Source organism: Trachypithecus francoisi, unplaced genomic scaffold (assembly GCF_009764315.1).
Source record: "Trachypithecus francoisi isolate TF-2019V2 unplaced genomic scaffold, Tfra_2.0 Lachesis_group20, whole genome shotgun sequence".
In the NCBI taxonomy this organism is placed as follows: Eukaryota; Metazoa; Chordata; class Mammalia; order Primates; family Cercopithecidae; genus Trachypithecus; species Trachypithecus francoisi.
This window is the reverse complement of record NW_022681466.1, coordinates 65726309-65747893: the sequence shown is the minus strand read 5'-3', so window position 1 is coordinate 65747893 and position 21585 is coordinate 65726309. Positions and strand designations below refer to the sequence as shown.

The following is a 21585-nucleotide window of genomic DNA, read 5'->3' as shown; positions in this document are numbered from 1 at the left end:
AAATGTAAAAACAGAACAGGTCTATAATATAATAACAATGGTAACTTCCAGTGAGGGAGAAAGAGAATGGAATGAGGAGAAAAATACAAAAGGGGCCTCAACTGTACTGTCATCTGGTTTCACTTTCCTCAATTTCAGTTACCCCTCATCAGCCCTGGGTCCAAAAATATTCAATGGGAAATTCCAGAAATAAACAATTCATACGTTTTATTTTTACTTTTTTATTTATTTATTTTTTTTTGAGACGGAGTCTTGCTCTCTTGTCCAGGCTGGAGTGCAGTGGCACGATCTTGGCTCACTGCAACCTCCGCCTCCTGGGTTCAAGCAATTCTCCTGTCTCAGCCTCCCGAGTACCTTAGATTACAGGGTGCATCATCACATCCAGCTAATTTGTATATTTTTAGTACAGACAGGGTTTCACCATGTTGGCCAGGCTGGTCTCAAACTCCTGACCTCAAGTGATCCACCAGCCTCAGCCTCCCACAGTGCTGGGATTACAGGTGTGTGCCACCACACCTAATTTTTGTATTTTTAGTAGAGATGGGGTTTCACCATACTGGTCAGGCTGGTCTCGAACTCCTGACCTCAGGTGATCCACCCACCTCAGCCTCCCAAAATGCAGGGATTACAGGCGTGAGCCACCGCGCCCCGCCCATAAGTTTTAAACTGTGTATCCATGCTATAGACGCTCCTTGCCTGTTAGTCACCTAGCAGCTGTCTTGGCGATCAGAGCGACTGCCTCGTATTGCAGTGCTTGTGTTCCAGTAACCCTTACTTGCCTTCATAATGGCCTCAAAGAGCAACTACAGCGATGCTGGCAATTCAGATATGCTGAAGAAGCTGGAAAATGTCCCCGTTCAGTGAAAAGGTAAAGTTCTCCACTTAATAAGGAAAAAGAAAAAAAAAACATATGCTGCTATTACTAAATCTAGTAAGAATGAATCTTCTATTCGTGAAATTGTGAGGAAGGAAAAAGAAATTCAAAGCTAGTTTTGTTGTCACACCTCCAACTGACAAGTTATGGCCATAGTGAGTGATACTTAGGATGGAAAAGGAATTAAATTAGTGGCTGGAAGACACGAACAGAAATGTGTTCCAAATGACAGCAAACGAGTTAGGTGCTATCCTCAGTTTTGGGTATCCCACTTTGGGATAAGTTTTGAAACGTAGTCCCTTGGATAAGAAGGGACTACAGGTTGAGCATCCCAAATCCCCAAAAATCCAAAATCCAAAATGCTCCAAAAGTGGAAACTTTTTGAGCACCCACATAATGCTCTAGGGAAATGTTCACTGGAGCCTTTTGCATTTCAGATTTTCGGGTTTAGGATGTTCCATCGGTAGGTAGAAAGTAAATATTCCAAAATCCAGAAAATGTTTAAATCCAAAGCACTTCTGATTCCAAGTATTTTGGATAAGGAATGCTCAACCTGTGCTGTATTTTATTTCTAAGAAACAAAATTCTGAAGTAATTAAAGCAAAAATGTTAAAATTTATTAAATTTAAGTAGTGGATATACAATATTATTCTTTTTATTCCTTTCTGTATAGTTTAAATATTTCACAACAAAGGAAAACTACATTCGGACTACTTTAACAGTCAAGGGTCAGATTTCCTGTCACTACATCCTTTAATTAGGTACTTTAATTAGGTACTTATCAAAGCTACAGAAGTTACATAGGGGCCGGGCTCAGTGACTCACGCCTGTAATCCCAGCACTTTGGGAGACCGAGGCGGGCAGATCACGAGATCAGGAGTTCAAAACCAGCCTGGTCAATATTGTAAAACTCCGTCTCTACTGAAAATACAAAAAAAATTAGCTGGGCGTGGTGGTGTGCACCTGTAGTCCCAGCTGCTCAGGAGGCTGAGGCAGAAGAATTGCTTGAACTCAGGAGGCGGAGGTTGCAGTGAGCTGAGATGGCGCCACTGCACTCCAGCCTGGGTGACAGAGCGAGAGTCCATCTCAAAAAAAAAAAAAAAAAAAAAAAAAAAGTTACACAGCAAGGAAATATAAATCAGAAGAAAAGAATGGTAAAACTAAATCCTTGGAGGCAGGCAGATCATGAGGTCAGGAGATCGAGACCATACTGACTAACACAGTGAAACCCCGTCTCTACTAAAAATACAAAAAATTAGCTGGGCGTGGTGGTGGGCACCTGTAGTCCCAGCTACTCAGGAGGCTGAGACAGGAGAATGGTGTGAACCCGGGAGGTGGAGCTTGCAGTGTGCGGAGACCGCACCAATGCACTCTAGCCTAGGCGACAGAGCAAGACTCTGTCTCAAAAGAAAAAAAAACAAACAAACCAAAATCGTTGGTCTGTAATTTATTTAACTCCCAAGTTTATATACATCAAAGCAACTCTGACTGTAGGTCCTGATACCTTTCCAGTAATGATTTGCATAAATCAGCATGTAAACACAGCGTAAGTTTTAGGAGTGAGTTTGAGGACACTGCTGGTAGTGGGAAGGGAGCCACCATCCTCATTGCTGACAAGTTACACTAATGGAATTAACCAATGCAAGAACAGTTCAGAAGCTGCGAAAAAACTGCACCAGCCAACTCTCATGTAAATCACAAGATAGTTGATCAAATCAGGCTCAGGCGTATATTCCAAATGAAGAGTACACGGGGAGGGTTTTCCATTGAGTGGCTCCCTAGGGTATTTTTTCAGGGGTGGGTGGGGAAGAGAAGACCTTAGAAAATCAGAATGGAAGAAATGGGTAGAGTGATACCTAAGACAGAAACAGGAAAATGTAACCTTCTGAAATCCAGAGAACAAGAAAAAACAACAAATATAAAATAAAACTAGGAGGGCTACCACAACCTTAAGTGTTTTACTCAAGGTTACCAAGGAGTGGCAGAGCCAAGTCTTCTGGCTTTCGGTCCCAGGTAAGTCCCATTCATTCTGCCTTGTCAGGGACCATAGAGCTGTTCCCCATAAATACATTTTCCAGAGAACTGAAGTTTACTTCTCTATAGCCACGCAAAACTCCTTTGTTTTTTTCTGAGACAGAGTCTCACTCTGTCGCCCAGGCTGGAGTGCAGTGGTGCGATCTCGACTCACTGCAACCTCCGCCTCCCGGGTTCACACCATTCTCTTGTCTCAGTCTCCCAAGTAGCTGGGACTACAGGTGCATGCCACCATACCGGCTAATTTTTGTATTTTTAGTAGAGACGGGGTTTCACGTGTTAGCCAGGATGGTCTCAATCTCCTGACCTCATGATCCACCCGCCTCGGCCTCCCAGAGTGCTGGGATTACAGGCATGAGCCACTGCATCCGGCCCAAAACTCCTTTTAAAATAGCCACCAAAGATTTGTTTTCTTAGTTAGAAAATGCCTAACATAATCTAGCCTTTTCTTAATAACTTAGTGCTATTATTAAAACTAAAAATGCTACCTTAGATTTTTACAGCATTTAGCAACTAATTTGCCACTTAAAACAACTAAGTCAGTCACAAAACACAAAGACTATCCTTCCCATTTTATAGAGGAAAAAATTCAGATTCAGGCCGGGCACTGTGGCTCACACCTGTAATCCCAGCACTTTGGGAGGCTGAGGCAGGTGGATCACCTGAGGTCAGGAGTCCAAAACCAACCTAACCAACGTGGTAAAACCCTATCTTTACTAAAAATGCAAAAAATTAGCCAGGCAGGGTGGAACGTGCCTGTAATCCCACCTACTCCAGAGGCTGAGGCAGGAGAATCGCTTGAACTCAGGAGGCGGGGTTTGCAGTGAGCTGAGATCATGCCACTGCACTCCAGCCTGGGCGACAAAGCAAGACTATGTCTCAAAATAAATAAATAAATAAGATTCAGACAGATTAAGTCAACCCAGATTCACAAACTGGCAGAGGTGGGATTAGAATCTAGGTCTCCTTGGTCCAAATTTCCCCCCTCTGCCTCCCAGCTTTCCTGTATTTGTTCCTGTAATGAGTTTTAGGTTAGCAGGTTTTCCAGCTTCTCTCTGAAACTGGTCTCCATTTTTCACTAGTCAGCTGATGAGCACCTCAAATCTTCTAACTCATTTAGCAAACACTTCTCTGTGTGCAGGCCTGGAACGTTCTCTCCGTTTCCTCCAGTCTATCAAAATGAGCTCCCTAGTACCCAGAACTCAAGTTACTATGATTTGCTGCTCACAAATCTTTTCTTATTCAATTACATTTCTTCATAGAGTCTTTCAACAAGCACTTAAGTGCCTAACTATGTGGCAGATGCTGGGCTCATCATAGAAGATATAAGGACAAATAAATCTGACACCCACCCTCAAGGGAAAGGCTGGCAAAGGCAGACTTCTAAATTAGAAGGAAGACACTCTATTAGTTCTACCTGCCTACCAACGAAGGAGAGCGAACATCCCATTAAAGTGAATAAATATCTAACGGTAAATGAACAAATTAGGTTTTTATTGTAATATAATAAAAAATAAACATCCGGTCTCGAGCCCAGTTTCTGGCCCAGAGCTCCTAAAACCCTTCTAATTTCCCTAGCACTAGGGGCGCTAGGTTCATCTTTTTTTCCTAATATTTGGTCTTTAACCCCAGTTCCTGACACAGAGCTCTTATCCCTCGGAATTTCCTGGCTAAGGAAGCATTTTTCTTTTTTTTTCTCTAATGAGGTGACTCTTGGAGAACTCCTGGACGGGAGCTGGTCACCAGAAAGACCATGCCATGATTAGAAGCTTGGAACTCCCAGTCCCATCCTCCATCCTACAGGAAGGGGAGAGGGGCTGGAGATTGAGTTCATCATCGATCATGCCTATGTGATGAAGTCTCCATAAAAATCCAAGAACTAGCTGGGTGCGGTGGCTCATGCCTGTAATCCCAGCACTCTGGGAGGCCGAGGCGAGTGGATCACCTGAGGATGGGAGTTCAAGACCAGCCTGACCAACATGGAGAAACCCCGTCTCTACTAAAAATACAAAATTAGCCAGACAAGGTGGTACATGCCTGTAATCCTAGCTACTCGGAGGCTGAGGCAGAAGAATCACTTGAACTCAGGAGGCGGAGGTTGCGGTGACTGAGATTGCACCACTGCACTCCAGCCTGGGCAACAAGAGCGAGACTCTGTCTCAAAAAAAAAAAAAAAGAAAGAAAAAGAAAAAGAAAAAAACAAATCCCAGAACTGCAGGGTTTGAGGAGCTCCCAAGATGGTGAACATGTGGGGGTTCCTGGAGGGTGGCTCCCCTGGAGAGGGCATGGAAGCTCTGTGCCCTTCCACATACTATACTTTGTCCTACACATCTCTTCCATCTGGTTGTTCATCTGTATCTTCCATAATACCCTTTATGATAAATGGGTAAACATAAGTAAAGTGTTTCTCTAAGTTCTATGAGCCATCCTAGCAAACCCCAGGAGGGGGTCAAGGGAGCCCCAATTTTATAGCCTGTCGCTCAGAAGCATAGGTCACAACCTGGGACTTGTGACTGGTGTCTGAAGTTGGGTTGTCTTGTGGGACTGAACCTTAACCCGTGGTATCTGACTCTAATTCCAGGGAGACAGTGTCAGAATTGAGTTGAATTACAGGATACCCAGTTGGTGTCCCCTGGAGAATTGTTTGGTGTGGCAAAACCCCACACATTTGGTGTCAGAGGTGAAGTATTGACAGTCTTAAGTAAGTAGGAAAAACAGTTTGGTTTTCCCTGTCTCTTACAGTTACATTTGGGGTAGAAGTGGAACACTCGATTATTAAGGTTCCACAGAATAGTGGCCGATTGAGAAATAAATCAACTGAATTCTGGACTGATAAATGTAACTTTCAAATCAATGAGGAAAAAATGAAATAAAATTTTGATTAATGTAGTAAATTACAACAAAGAAAAAAACTTTGGCAAATGAAACATAAAATCAGGCAGAAAAAAGTTCAAATATGTCATTAATCTCATTAAATGTAAGTAGATTGAATACAGAACTCTAAAACAATTAAAAACTCCAATAATAGGCCAGGCGCTGTGGCTCATGCCTGTAATCCCAGCACTTCAGAAGGCTGAGGCAGCTGGATCACTTGAGGTCAGGAGTTCAAGACCAGCCTGGCCAACATGGTAAAACCACATCTCTACTAAAAATACAAAATTAGCTGGGCACAGAGGTGCGCACCTGTAGTCCCAGCTACTCAGGAGGCTAGGCAGGAGAATTGCAGTGAGCCGAGATCGCATCACTGCACTCCAGCCTGGACAACAGAGCGCGACTCCACTTCAAAAAAAAAAAAAAAAACAGAATAATCTGGGGAAAATGAAGAAGATAAACATTGGAAGGGGTAAATCAAAGGTGAACTTCTTAGATGCTGGTAATGTTCTATTCCTTGACCTGGATAGTAGTTATACAGATGTTTTTGTTTTCTGGTAATTAATTGAGCTATAAATCTATATTATTTTGTGTACTTTTCTATCTGTATGTGTCACCCAGGCTGAAGTGCAGTGGTGCAATTTCACTTCACCGCAACCTCCACCTCCCAGGCTCAAGTGATCCTCCTGCGTCAGCCTTCCAAGTAGCTGGGATCACAGACGTGAGTCACCACTCCTGGCTAACCTTTGCATTTTTTGTAGAGACAGGGTCTACTTATGTTGCCCAGGCTGGTCTCAAACTCCTGGGCTCAAGCAATCCACCTGCCTTGGCCTTCCAAAGTGCTGGGTTTACAGGTGTGAGCCACCGCCCCCAACTTGTATGTTGTACTTTAATTAAAAAAAGAAAAAAGAAAAAAATAATAAAAGTTTACTGGATTTGTCCATACTTATTTATAGATGATCTCATCTATCTAGAGAAATACAAGAGTTAACCAACAAAGTCCCATATTTCATCAAATCTAAAACATCAATTATAAGACACATCAGTATTTTATACCTCACCAGGAATTTTTAAATGTTTAAAATGTTTACAATTTTAAACTGTTACAATTAAGTCCAAGTTGTCATCAATTAATAATGATTTCAGGAGCATTCAAATGTGTACCTCAGACCAACAAAATGCAGTATCCTAACATACACATCCATAAGCAAAACACTTAAAACCGAGCAGGGAGATGGATACAGAATATGAACAGGCAAATTATAGAAGAGGAAATAACACGGCTAAGGAGCATGTGAAGAAACGACAGCCCTCACCAGGAATCAGGAAATGCAACAGAAAACAAGAAGATGCCACTGTCCACTGAGACTGGAAAGCTTTCAAATTTTTTATATAACATACTTGGTGAAGATACGTGGAAATACATACTGATGTCACTGCTAGTCAAGACATAAATGTGTGCCCACTTTTAAGGGGCAAGTTGGCATTATCTGTTTAAATGCACATACTGTATCACCTAACAATTCCACTTCTTAGAATAACAAAAACTTATCTGAGGAAAAAAATATATCTATCTATATATAGATATAGATATATATAGAATGTATGAGTGTGTCTCTGTGTGTGTATATATCTCTATCATTATAAATAAACTTATTTATTTTTTTATTTTTTTATTTTTTGAGACGGAGTCTCGCTCTGCTGCCCATGCTGGAGTGCAGTGGCCGGGTCTCAGCTCACTGCAAGCTCCGCCTCCTGGGTTTACGCCATTCTCCTGCCTCAGCCTCCCAAGCAGCTGGGACTACAGGCGCCCGCCACGTCGCCCGGCTAGTTTTTTGTATTTTTTAGTAGAGACGGGGTTTCACCATGTTAGCCAGGATGGTCTCGATCTCCTGACCTCGTGATCCGCCCGTCTAGGCCTCCCAAAGTGCTGGGATTACAGGCTTGAGCCACCGCGCCCGGCCTAATAAACTTTTTTTTAAAGTAGGGTTCTAACTTCCAGCTCTATGGGAATTTGCCTTGGGTAGCCCAAACACTATGATGTAGCAAAAGGAAATGTTACTTTCTCAACCTTCCTCTATAGAATATTCCAGCCTCCAGCCTGAGGAAGCATCTTGGTTGCTATCTACTGATCCTACTTAAAGTTCATCTGTTGTGGGCTAGGTCCTAAATCCTGACTTTCCCCTCAGTGCAGTGACTGTTACAGCACAGATAATTGTAATGAATAAAATATCTTGCAATAAACACTTTAAGACACATACCAGCAAGAAGCTGCTTTGCCACGGAAGGTTGACTTGTTTCCTGTGGGCATGTGCCCTTTGCTGTGAGGGGCCTCCTCTCACCCTTTGGTGATATACTTGGCCATCTCTCTAAGGCCTTTTGGCTACCCACAGGAAATCTGCTCCGAATTTCACTGAAACATTTTTTCACCTTTTTTGGTGACAGTTTCTTTTCCAGGAGAGATTCCAAAGCCTGCCACGAAAACAATCAATTATTCTCTTAGTTTATCTCACAAAAGTATGACTTTTAATCACAAAACTGAAAATAAGGACTCCAGGGAAATGTGTCATTAAATGGCTATCTCTAACAGTTAATACAATCTTAATTTTAAAAATGTTATTATTTAGGATATCTAATTAATAACAGTTTCTGTGAGTACTTTCAGATGTGTAGCTCACTAAAGCCAATAGCAAAGACATAATGAATATGACTGCTTTTAAAGGCATCCAAATCTTAAAGGATCATCATTTTAGAAATTAACAACTGTCTTCAGAATATTATCCCATCTGCTTCAAAAGCATTTTAATCATCAAAAAAAATCTCATAAACTCAAATAGTCTTTCAAGTAGACACACGTACTATATCTAACATACATTTTCATGAACTAAAGAATACTTAACAGGTCAATAAGAGTAGAAGATCTGTGTCTCACCTTCCTAAAAAGAGGCATATCCTCTAATAAGTTCCCACCCATTCATTACTGGGAAGTCAGGGCCCAGTCTCCACCTGGTCAGTACAGATTAAGGACAACTGAACACAGTCAGGAAGATTTAGTTCAGAGAATAGTAACATAGTAAGACAATACACCGTGAGATGGTGTAGGGCCACAACAGGAAAAATAACCCATTTCTTGCATTTTGAAAAGCAGGGGAGATAAATATTCTGTTGAAGAAACATTATGTTAAAGGTACTCTTATTCAAGCTCAAAATGTAGGAGAGGAACTAGAGAGTCTCTTCAGATCCTTTCTAGGATTATGAAGATGTGTACTCTAAATGAAGTTATTTCGGCCAATAAATGTTTCTTATGGATACGTTAAAAAAGCATCACACGACTTGAGATGCGGCCTAAAATTCTAAGGTCTGCATTTGACAACAGCATTCCTCACAGTGAGTTCTATATACACAAATGCAGCCAATGAAAATCACAATCATATTTGCTTGACAATGAAACTGTGAAGGCAGAAGGGGCCTTAAAGACCACCGAGAGCTGGTTAGTGGTGGTAGAACTGGAGTGTCATTTAGTCTAGAATTCTCTCCGCTATCCATCTTTCTTCTACAGCTAACAGCTTACTATGCCACACTAACATAAAGATCACCTTTCTATTTGTGGATGAAAATGTATGGCGTAGGGGAACTAATACTAGTATGGGAGTAGAAGACAGAATTTGATCTCTAGCTCTCAAGAAAAATAACTGTCATCTCTCCAACTTTTGCTTTTCTAAAAAAGCTTAATCTGTACAACAGTAGTAAAACCCACTGCAAAGCATACTGCCATAGAAAGGTTCAAATGGCAAAATTACATGGTAACACCATGTAAACTTCAGAGAGCTATAAAATTGAGGTATCTTTGTCACCAGTGAAAAAAGAAACAAAACAAAGTTTACTGGATTTGTCCACACTTATTTACAGGTGATCTCATCTATCTAGAGAAATACAAGAGTAAGAACACTATCAATTCCTGTCTAATACATGCCAGTTGTGATTTCTAGAACTCTCTAGCTGTATCACAAGATTTAAAGTTCTGATTCCATATACTGTACCTTTAAGTGTTTCTTCTTTTCTAAAATCCATCTAAATTAAACACTGATATTCTAATCTAAGAATTCTTTACTGGTTTCCTTTTCTATGCTAATACATTTTTTTCTCAAATGGCATGGGCCAGGGAATGGGACATTCCGTTTAGTTAATGAACCTGGTTTAAAGTTGTTATATGTTTTATATTCAAGTCACCAACTTTTGAAGTAGTGAAATACGATAACATAGACTAGACTGTAAAAATACAAAATAAAAATAAGTGTTTCTTCTGCCCTCTGCAAAGCTTTTAATTCACTAGGTAATGGCTTTGTCTTGTATTCTCCATAAATCCTAACAAAACTAGGTAATAGTAAGCATTACTTCTGATACACCTCTAACAAAAATTGGAATCAATTCCATACCTCAATTTGTTGCAGAATATCTATAACCACATCAGGAACAGAAGGGTCCGCATCCAGCTTGGCAGAACAAAGTGAAAGCTGGCGAATAAGGCTGCCCAGTTCCCTACACCGAGCAGGAAGTGGATGCTCCCCTCGGTCAGTAAACTGAGTGACAAACATCTGTAAGGCCCGAATGGCTCCTCGATGAGCAGCCGCCAGCTTAGACATTGCCCATGACTGGTAATAAACAAGATGAGAGAAGTTATTTCCATACTCAGAACTTGCTATCACCCAACTTCTAAGAATATGTATAGCCTGTCTTCTTTCTGTATAAAGTGCTTTCTATTGTGAAAACCTTTTCATAGTAAAGTGAGTTTAAAGTTTAAAGTTTTCCAGTGACAGTCTTTTCCTTACGATTCCCAATTTCTTATACCAGCAGCAACAAACATAAAAATCTATTTTTTAGAACCTGTTCCTTGGAAGGCAACCATATTCAGAATATGTAAAGTGCTCGCTCCCTCACTAACAGGTTTCTACAGGTACTGAAAATAACATTAGTGAGGAGGGCCCTACACAATACTAACAAAACACTGGGAAATGTGATTTATAAGTAATTTATAAATAATTTAATTGCAGCATACCTTCTTAGTGTGTTTAATTTTATGTGGACTCAATTTATCCAATTCTTCCTGGATTTCTTTTACCTGTTTTGTAAAGGGGAAAAAAGAAAACTTCATACCTTTCCATGGACCTTTTTTGTAGAAAAGGATACATCGATATATCTCGTCTTGTCCAATTATAACCATTATTAACTCAAGTCACTTGAAAATGAAAAAAGGCTCTTCATTCATGCACCCAAAAAACAGTTACTGGTTTCCAGTTCAAGATGGTAAATAGGCAGTGTTCACCTTCCATCCCTTGGTCCCCAGTGTAATAGGAATTTAACATGAAGGAGTGAAGGTGGAGGTGACTCTGGAAATGTAGGCGGGCTGGATCGTGAAGTCTTACATGCCACGCTGAAGAGTTTAGCTTTCATCCTCTAAGTGACAGAGAGCCACTAAAGTCTTTTAAGCAGAGGTCTGACATGGTAAGATTCATGTTTTAGAGCAATCTCTACGGCAGCAGTGTAGAATAAGAACTGAAATAGAACCCAAAAGAATACAGTGCAAAACCTAACTCAGGCATGTTCTTTTCAACGAAAAAGTACAGTTTTTGGTTCAAGCAATAAGGCTAACATGTGACTTCAGTGACCAGAAATGAGTAAAAGGCTTACTAATGTATAAGGCATGGAAGTCACAACAAACGCTTTTTAAAAATCCATCACAACGTAAAGAATGTAAATGCCTGTGTATCAGCCACTAAAGGTGTCCTCAAAGACACTTAACATGGTCTTTACTCTTTGCTGTTTATCAAATTATTTACTACTACAAGCTTCTATACATTATAAACATGAAATAGATGGGAAACTAACAAGGTCCCTTTCCTCTAAGACTGGGGTCCACAGCTAGGACCAAGGGTTCAGGGTAACTGATTCACCTGACTTCCTATGCAAAAATATGTGCTACATAATGTATAAGCATCTTGGGGGTGGGGAGGAGAGGCTTTTAATAGATTCTCAAAAGTCTATGACCTCAAAAAGTCAAGAACCACTGTTTAAGGAGTTTGGCCACACCCACACCCACACACCCACACACACACACGCAGATTACAAAAAGAATAAGAATGATTTGCCCATGTGTTCAGGAAATTGAGCCTCACAAATCTCTCAGAACTCATAGTGCTAATCTTTCTGAGACAAAAGGAAAACGGAAACTCTCTAAGGGAGCAGTACACAAGGCTGACTGCCCTACTTCTCCCTGAACTTTTCACACCTGCTGCTGGAGCACGTAGAACATTCGGGCAGAGCGAGCAGCTTGCTCCTGTCTCCTGACACGGATTCGACGTTCTTCATCTGGATCCAAAGCTTCTTCTAGTCTATCTGAAAATATTAATAGTTTTCCCCAAAAGTGGATTATAAACCACATATTAAAACTTACAAAGACTTTGATTACTTACAGAAATAATAAAGTTGAAGATCTCTGGTTTTATCCAGAAAAAAATGAGGCTATCATAACACAAAATTTCATTTTTCATCAGCCAAGAAACCAGCAGTAAGTGGACCTGTGTGCTGACTGAGAGATGGAAGGGATATGAAGACACTTACTCCATCAAGCTTCCCTCCAGCCAGAACTCCCACTGGACAGCGATTTCACTATGAGGCAACTCTTACTATTTTAACATTCTTTATATTGAGCCAAAATCTGTTATTCTTGCTATTTTTTCAAAAACTTTTTATTGGCCTATTGTTATGTTTAGCAAGATTAGTTTTACAATGTAAAGAAGATATTAATAAATGCCTATTGATCAGCCACTAAATATGTCCGGAAGGACACTTAACATGGTCTTTACTCTTTGCTGTTTAATAGAGAATAATCAAATGCTGAATTCAAAAGAGGAATCCCGGCCAGGCATGGTGGTTAACCCCTGTAATCCCAGCACTTTGGGAGGCTGAGACGGGCAGATCACCTGAGATCAAGAGTTCGAGGCCGGCCCGGCCAACACGGCAACACTACACGGAGGTTGTAGTGAGCTGAGATCGTGCCACTATACTCCAGCCTAGGTGACAAAATGAGACTGTCTTAAAAAAGAGGAGGAGGAAGAAGAAAGGAAGAAGAAGAAGAAAGGAAGAAGAAGAAGAAGAAGAAGAAGAAGAAGAAGAAGAAGAGGAAGAGGAAGAGGAGGAGGAGGAGGAGAGGAGGAGGAGGAGAGGAGGAGGAGGAGGAGGAGGAAGAAGAAGAAGAAGAAGAAGAAGAAGAAGAAGAAGAAGAAAAAAGATACTAAGATAGCATCTTATCATAATCTTTTGTTTTCTTTTTCTTTCTGAGGCGGAGTCTCACACTGTCACCAGTCTCACACTGCAACCTCCATCTCCTGGGTCAAGTGATTCTCATGCCTCAGTCTCCTCAGTAGCTGGGATTACAGGTCCACACCACCACACCCAGCTAATTTTTGTATTTTTAGTAGAGACAGGGTTTCGGCACGTTAGCCAGGCTGGTCTCAAACTCCTGGCCTCGAGTGATCCGCCTGCCTCAGCCTTCGAAAGTGCTGGGATTACAGGTGTGAGCCACCATGCCCAGCCTTACTCTTGATTTCAAAAGACAAGTCCTTTCTCTAACATATTAAGATAGCAAGTCTTAAAATTATTTGTGTGCCTAGAGTCTTCATGCATTTCTCAGGAAGCATACCCTTGTACACACTGGTGCTCTACATCTTCAAAAGACTGGTTCAAAGAAATTGTTTCTGGAAAACTGCCTGAAGGAGATGCAATCTCTCTATTCCTTCTAGGCTGTGGTTTCCAAATACACTTACACAAATTCTTATACAAAACTCCAATATAGTTCAATTATCAAAGAAAAGGGAATCTTCAATTAGTAAAAGTGTATTTTATAAGTTCAAATTTTTCATATTTACTCTTTAAAACATCAAACAATGCAAAGAATGTAAGGCTGTTTTGAAGAAAGCAAAAATCTGAAGTCAGAAGTTGTACATACAGATGTAGTCTCATGAGACCTTCTATGTCTAATTATTTTCATCTCATTTGGGCTGCATGGTAGGGAGGAAATCCGGCTTCACATACTTATATGAACACAAATGGAACGGGCTTAGGTGGGGGGTTTGAAGGCTCACTGCAGACGATTTCTGATGCAGCACTTGCAGCTGTCTACAGAGCAGCATTGGGAAGCACAAATGGGCCTTCCGGGCTACTTAAAAGGGGGTCTGCAGCCAGGGGCCATCGCAAATTATTATTAGTCCATGAAAGGTTAAGTACAGAAATTTAAAGCATACATTTACGTGTTTCCATAGCAGTTTGCCACTACTGTGACATTTTTATTATAGTTCACAAAGTACTGACTTATGACACACTGAAAATTTATGTAAATAAAATAAACCAACCCAGTCCTTCCCCACAGAGGCTTTGAAAGCTCTGTTCTAACAGTTCCCCGGTATTAGGCCAGATCACCGGAGCAGTGGGCCTTGTGGCTTTGTTCCCCTGCTCGCAGGGCTTCCAATCAAAGCGTGTGGCGGGCCATGCCACAGACTGACACTAAGGAATGTCAAGAGAAACAAGCCATAACATTTCTGTTATTTTTATACTGGAATGTTTTTGAATTGTTCGTGATATTATACAGCACACTCTTGAAGAAGACCTGCAGCAGAAATTTCTTTCTGGCCTTAATATGTGGAATCACTGTTTTCCTTACACAATTGTTTTTTTCCGTCTTAGACTTTGTAAATTCTCCAAGTGATTGAAGTTCCCTCTTTAGCTGGCTCCTAGGAAGCTCGGAGGCAAATCTGTGACTCAACCCTAGTAAATGTTTTTCCTTTCCCTTTGCTTCCTTTGCCACAATGCCATTATGTGCATTTTTGTTTTATCTCATTCAATCACAGGTATTTCTTAAGGTACCTTAAATTCTTTACATAAGATGCATATATGTACATATGCATAAATTAAATTGAAAATGCAAAAAATAATTCTAGACTATGTACTACCCTAGCGCAACAGTTTCTTTTGATGCTCAACTCCATACCCCTTGCAGGCTGAAAGCTGGGCTTGATTCCCTACTTGTTAGTTATGGTAACCCCAAATTCTCCACAAGGAACCAGTCTTCTACTCAGCAGGGAAATGCAAGGGCCCTGAGAACACTGCAGAACTGTAGAAAACCATATACGATGATTAAACTTCTTCCTTCCTACCCTGTGCTCATTTTACACATATACCCACAACTTCCCTTGTCACTGGTGTGTACTCACCTAAATACTGCCCAAGTGAGAACTGGTTTTACGTATAATATAAATACATTATGTTCTTTTTTTGAGCAAATTGAAAAATAATTTTCCCAGAAGAAGGAAAACATTATAGGATAATTTGCACTCAGGTCCCAGAAGACCTAAGGTTCAGCCAACATTAACGCCACCTCCTAGGCTGGGCCCTCAGTCAGTGCACATTCGAAGGGCAGCCACAGTGAAAAAGTTCTTTTTTTTTTTGAGACGGAGTCTCGCTGTGTCGCCCAGGCTGGAGTGCAGTGGCCGGATCTCGGCTCACTGCAAGCGCCGCCTCCCGGGTTCCCACCATTCTCCTGCCTCAGCCTCCGAGTAGCTGGGACTACAGGCGCCCGCCACCACGCCCGGCTAGTTTTTTTTGTATTTTTAGTAGAGACGGGGTTTCACCGTGTTAGCCAGGAGGGTCTCGATCTCCTGATCTCGTGATCCACCCGCCTCGGCCTCCCAAAGTGCTGGGATTACAGGCTTGAGCCACCGCGCCCGGCCTGAAAAAGTTCTTTCATGTCCCTCCGCTGGAAAGAGGAGCTGGGGCAAGACACTGTTCAAACTCTAAGCCTAACTGTCTTGTCCTGAGTGCTCACACTCCAGTGAACCAACTCACAGAAGGAAGAAATGAAATTGCTGTGGGGGTTGAGGGTCCTCAAGGAATGCATTTAAACTACCCCATACTCACAGCCTTAAGTCGAAGAAAAGAATCTAATTTTTCTCACCTTTTTTAGTTACCTCTTCAATTCTGTGGATACAACTGCTCAGTTCTTTCTGGAGTCGCTGGACTTCTAGCAGGCTTTTCTGTTCACTTATGCTTTTGTGGTCGCCTGTCCTGGGATGAGGCTGAAGTCCCAGATCATGGGTGGGTGGTGAATTTGGCACAGTGAGATCTGACTGGCCTGGATGAGATGAGTAAACGTATACTTTGGCACCCGAGCTGGAGATTTCTACTTTGGACGGCTGGTGGCTGCACAGACAGGCTGCTTGACTCTTGGATTCCTTCCTTTCCACCCTGTGGTCAGGTATTTTACATTTAGTATGTCCACACTTCCGAGAGCTTTGAGGCTGACTTCTGAGATGATGTTCTTTTATATGTTCTTCAAATTGTCTTCGTTTTACATCTCTTCTGGCTAGGTGGACAGCATAACTAAGTCTCTCTTCTGATATGACAGAAAATGAAACAGAACTGCCTAGGTCAGGACCAACTCTACAATCTGCATCTTTACAATGGTATGATTCATTGTATGAGTGCTTCAGTTTTTCAATTCTAATGGCATGCGGACAAGAATATCGGATTGCCAAGTTGCTTGAATGTGTAGGAACATTCCTATTAAACCGCAGCTGGTTCTTTAAAAAGCAAATAAAAGCAGACATCAGAAAAATTCCATATTGTACAGTTGGTACATGTCTATAATCAAATTTCTAAAATTTCCCCACCAGATCATTAGTGCTAAGAGGCATTTTTCTATTTTACCGATAGACACAGCCACTCTCCTACACCCTTGGGTTCATCACATACCCCTGGTTCTGTCCTACAATCATCCAGTCCCATACTATTATCCTTCTGTTTACTAATGTCATACTGGGACCCACTTCTAAAAGTCAACCCAGAAAGTTTCAAGCAGCAATCACCTAAGTCCTTCAATTTCCCAGTTATGGACTTCTGTCCTATTTCAAAATGTCAGGCCCCAGCAAGTGACCAATATAACCCATTGGAGCTTTCTTAAAATGTGTTCCATGGATAGACCCAAGCCATGTGATAATACTTCTTCGTAAGTCTTCCTGAAACTTCATTTGGTGGCTGGATCCATCTTTTACCCTGCCCCTAAGTGTCCCTCACTTGAAACAGTCTGCTTATGCTTTCTTACACAGCCTCAAGTTTTTGTCAGTTTTCCTCATAATAAATACAAGTTTTGTTTCATTTTGCACTTAAACACAAGCATGTTTCCATATCCCTACAGTTTTTATTTGTCATTGTTGCATTTTCTAAAACCAATGAATGGTCTTTTCATGCTTAACTATAATGTTATTATTAAACATTTAGATTGTTCCAGTTTTTCCACTAATAGAAATATTACCTCAATTAATATCTCCATGCATTTAGTTTTTTAACCTTTTAAAATTACTTCGTTAGGATAAATTATCTGTTCTGGGATTATCAGTTTAAAAGAAAGAAACAATTTTATGGCTTTAAATATATACCCTCCTTAGGCCTTCCAGAATGAGCCTGTCAAAGACAAGTCAATAGCCTGAGGAGAATCCATGCCTACAAATTCAATGAACCCAGTCCTGTGATGCCTTGACCTTGGAGATGACCTCCTCAGCTCTCACAATCAGTGTGTTTATATAATCACAGCCATCAAGGGTCACTTAAAAATAATCCATTGTGACAAAACTTCAGGAAAGTATTTCAGATTTTTTAAAAGTAGTTAAAAAGCTCACTAAAGAGAAAACAAGTAGTTACCATCTGAAAGGTACATAGACTGATGAACAGTGCTTGTCATTTGAGGTCAGGAATTTGAGACCAGCTTGGCCAACATGGCAAAACCCCATCTCTACTTAAAAAAATACAAAAATGAGCTAGGCGTGATGGCGCACGCCTGTCATCTCAGCTACTCAGGAGGCTAAGACACAAGAATTGCTTGAGTCTGGGAGGTGGAGGCTGCAGTGAGCCGAGATCGAGCCACTGCACTCAAGCCTGGGTGACAGAGAAGACTGTCTAAATAATAATAATTATAATTATTGAAGTATAAAAAGATCAAAATTCAATAAAAACAGGGAAAAACATATGAGTAATTTACCAAAAAAAAGGTCCTTAGGTACGTATAAAGATGTTCAATCTCATAAGACAAATTAAAAATACATGGAAATACCATCTCTTACCCAATCGATTAGCAAAAATTTTAAAGTATAGTAATACACGCCATTGGTGAGGCAGTGGGAAGCAGGCACCCTCACAGAAGAGGTGCTGGTGGTCATGCAAATTGGCATAATTCTTATGGAGGGGAATTTGGCAATCGCTAACAAAAACACACGCATTCATCACTTTTTTTTTTTTAATTAAAAAGCTTTAGAGCAGGAAAGAAAGAAAAGACACTTGAAAGAGACCCAAGCAGGCAACTTGGAGGACAAGTGTCACATTTACCTTTTGACCCAGGAGTCTCACTTCTAGGAATTTACCCTGCAGATACACCGCCAACAATACACATGTATAGGGTTACTCTGTGCCATATTGTTTGTAATTGTAAATTATTAGAATCACTCTGAGTCCCCATGGAGGACGGTGGCTAAATAAACAATAGTCTATCCACAAAATGCAGTAAAACGAAGATGTAAAAAAAAAAATGAGGAAGATCTCCATGACACTTCTATGAATGAATGTGGCGAGATTGGAATATATTGTTTGGCAGAAAGCACTAAGTGCAAAAAGTATATTTATAATATACAGGCCAGGCGCGGTGGCTCAAGCCTGTAATCCCAGCACTTTGGGAGGCCGAGACGGGCGGATCACAAGGTCAGGAGATCGAGACCATCCTGGCTAACCCGGTGAAACCCCGTCTCTACTAAAAAATACAAAAAACTAGCCTGGCGAGGTGGCAGGTGCCTGTAGTCCCAGCTACTCGGAGGCTGAGGCAGGAGAATGGCATAAACCCAAAAGGCGGAGCTTGCAGTGAGCCGAGATCCGGCCACTGCACTCCAGTTTGGGCGACAAAGCAAGACTCCGTCTCTTAAAAAAAAAAAAAAAAAATATATATATATATATATATATACTACCCTTCATATAAAAAAAAGACACAAGAAAATATATATGCGTCTGAATGGCTTGTGCAAAAAGAAACAGAAAACAAAAATCAGAGACTAATGAGACTAGTTATCTACAGGTAACCGGTAGAAATAGGATAGAAAGGACAGAGGGAATGGGGTAGCAGATAACTTTTCTGAATATATTGTTTCGTATATTTGGAACCATGTTAATGTTTCACATATACACGAGAGATAGGAAGAAAGAAATGAATGAATGCAGGGAGGAAGAAGGAAAGGAAGGAAAAAAAAAATCCATTAAGGATAGTGAAAAACCCTCAAATAAACACCAACAGAAACCAATGAACCAAACTGAATCTCAGATAGATAACATAACCACGCTAAAAAGTGAACATGACAAAAATTAACCCCAGTAACTTTTGAACATAGTATTTGGACTATATGCCGTCAGGCTAAATTTAGACAAATGTACTCTAAACAAATACTGAACTCTAATTTTGCAGGCTTCGTTTTGAGCAGAGACACAGATTACAATTCAGAAATGACTTTTTGTACATTCCAGAATTGAGCAAAAAAGTAAATATATTGTGGATAATGAGAGCCAGCTTTTATGCTCTTGGACACGGGAGTTGGAAATACGTAGTGTTGGATTTGAATTGGAGGTACTTGTGTGAACTTGTGAGTTTTAATACAGACATCTAAGGCAGACAGACACAGAAAGATACATAGACAGAAACAGAAGGAAGAAGGGAAGCGAAAGAAAGAAAGAAAGAAAAAGAAAGAAAGAAAGAGGGAGAGAGAGAGGAAGCAGATGAGAAGGTGTACATACAGATATGTGAGTATGGGTGTGCATGTATGAATGTGTGCGCATGGAGGTACACGCACACAAGTATACATCGATGTCCTAGTTCTGTCCTCTGAGAGGGCCTAGAAACAGTGACAAAACAGTATCAAGGAGCACATCCAGCCCCAGATAGTGATTTTTTACATTTCATTCTCCACTGAAGAATCAAAGTCTCCTTGGATAAATGGTTAATTCCAGGGCCAGGACAAGGAAAAGACAAGCTAGGCCTGGAATATCCTTTATTTATTTATTTATTTATGAGACGGAGTCCCCCAGGCTGGAGTGCAGTGGTGCAATCTCGGCTCACTGCAACCTCTGCCTCCTGGGTTCAAGTGATTCTCCTGCCTCAGCCTCCCAAGTAGCTGAGATTATAGGTGTGCACCACCATGCTTGGCTAATTTTTTGGTATTTTTTAGTAGAGACGGGGTTTCACCACACTGGCCAGGCTGGTCTTGAACTCCTGACCTCAGATGATCCTCCTGCCTTGGCCTCCCAAAGTTGGGATTACAGGCATGAGCCACCACACCCAGCCTTGGAGTGTCTTTTTACACCATGAAGTGGTCAAAGACTGATGAGATCATGTCAAAGAGACACAAGGACCAACTCGAAGTGGCTCTCACTGGCTAAATCAAAGACCATTTGAACATCAAAATAAATATCTGCACAACAAAATAAATAATGGGAATAAAAAATAATACTGAGTCTGTGCTGAAATAAATAAATAAGTACTAGGAAAAGAAGGGAAAGTTCTTCCTTATAGTAGTAAGGCAACAAGTAAATGTAGAAGGAAGGGTAAAATTAGAAATCCCCATTTGCCAACCATCATAATAAAAAACTGATTCAGGCAAAAATACTAAAAGTAGTTGGTGAAAGTTTGAAGTGTCAAAAAGACATTAACATAGTCTCCAAGACAAATAATTACAAAAAGCAAAGGAGTAACTTTACAATAAAAAAACTAGGCAGATACCACCTTAATCAAATGATGGAAGTCAACACCGCTAGTGCTGGGACTAAGCTGGCAGCATGTCCTTCCTGATAGGGTGCACTGAGAAGCACTCAGTATCATTCAGTGGTTCTCCTGCCAAAAATGCATTACCTGAACGTAATTGTGAGAAGACATCAGGCAAATCTAAATTGAGAGAAAATCCACAAATAACTAGCCTATATTCTTAAAAAAATCAATGTCACAAAACATAAAAACAGACCCAGGAATCAGACTAAAGGAGACTACAGAGGCATGACAATGCAATGAATGTTATGATCTTGGATTTTCATTTGCTATAAAGGACACTATTGGGACAATTAACAAAATCTCAGTAAGGTCTGTAGATTACATGATAGTATTCACTTAATGTTAATTTCCCGATTCTGATAATTGTACTATGGTTATAAAATAGAATTCTTTATTTTTAGGAAAAAAATACTTAGAGGTAAAAGGGCACCGTGCCTGCAATTTACTCTTAAATAGTTTAGAAAATAATATATGTGTGTACAGAGATAGTGAGAGAGAGAAGAAGGGAATATGTAGCAAAATGTTAGCATTGGAGGAATCTGGGAGAAGAGTATCCAGGAATTCTGTGGACTATTCTTGCAACTTTTCATAATTTAAATTTCATTCTGAAATTTATGTCAAAAAATTACGTTAAAAAAAATTTTTAATTTCTTTGTACACCACGATAACATATTATTGAACACCCACCAGAATGGCTAAAAAGACAACAAGTGTTGGCAAAGATGTGGAGCAACTGGAGCTCTCATACATTGTCAGCAGGAACGTAAAACAGCACCACCACTTTGTAAAAAGGTCCAGTGGTTTGTTATAAAACTAAATATACACCTACTCCATGACTCAGCAATTTCACTGTTAGGTATTTACCCAAAAGAAATGAAAACATATTTATAAAAAGATCTGTATA

The 21585-nt window shown here is 40.5% G+C and overlaps 1 protein-coding gene across 6 annotated transcripts in view; it reads right to left on the bottom strand.

Annotated features, from left to right (window-relative positions):
- KIAA0753 (KIAA0753 ortholog) overlaps positions 1-21585 on the bottom strand; it is a 65033-nt gene that overhangs the window by 36362 nt on the left and 7086 nt on the right. For 5 of the 6 annotated variants that reach the window (XM_033184872.1, XM_033184871.1, XM_033184867.1 and 2 more), the window contains exons 3-7: positions 15786-16410; positions 12066-12172; positions 10836-10898; positions 10216-10431; positions 8041-8251 (exon numbers count right to left, since the gene is read on the bottom strand). In XM_033184872.1, coding sequence (XP_033040763.1) covers positions 8041-8251; positions 10216-10431; positions 10836-10898; positions 12066-12172; positions 15786-16410 — 1222 coding nt within the window. The remainder of the gene's footprint in view (positions 1-8040; positions 8252-10215; positions 10432-10835; positions 10899-12065; positions 12173-15785; positions 16411-21585) is intronic. The other variant, XM_033184873.1, reaches the window with a different exon arrangement.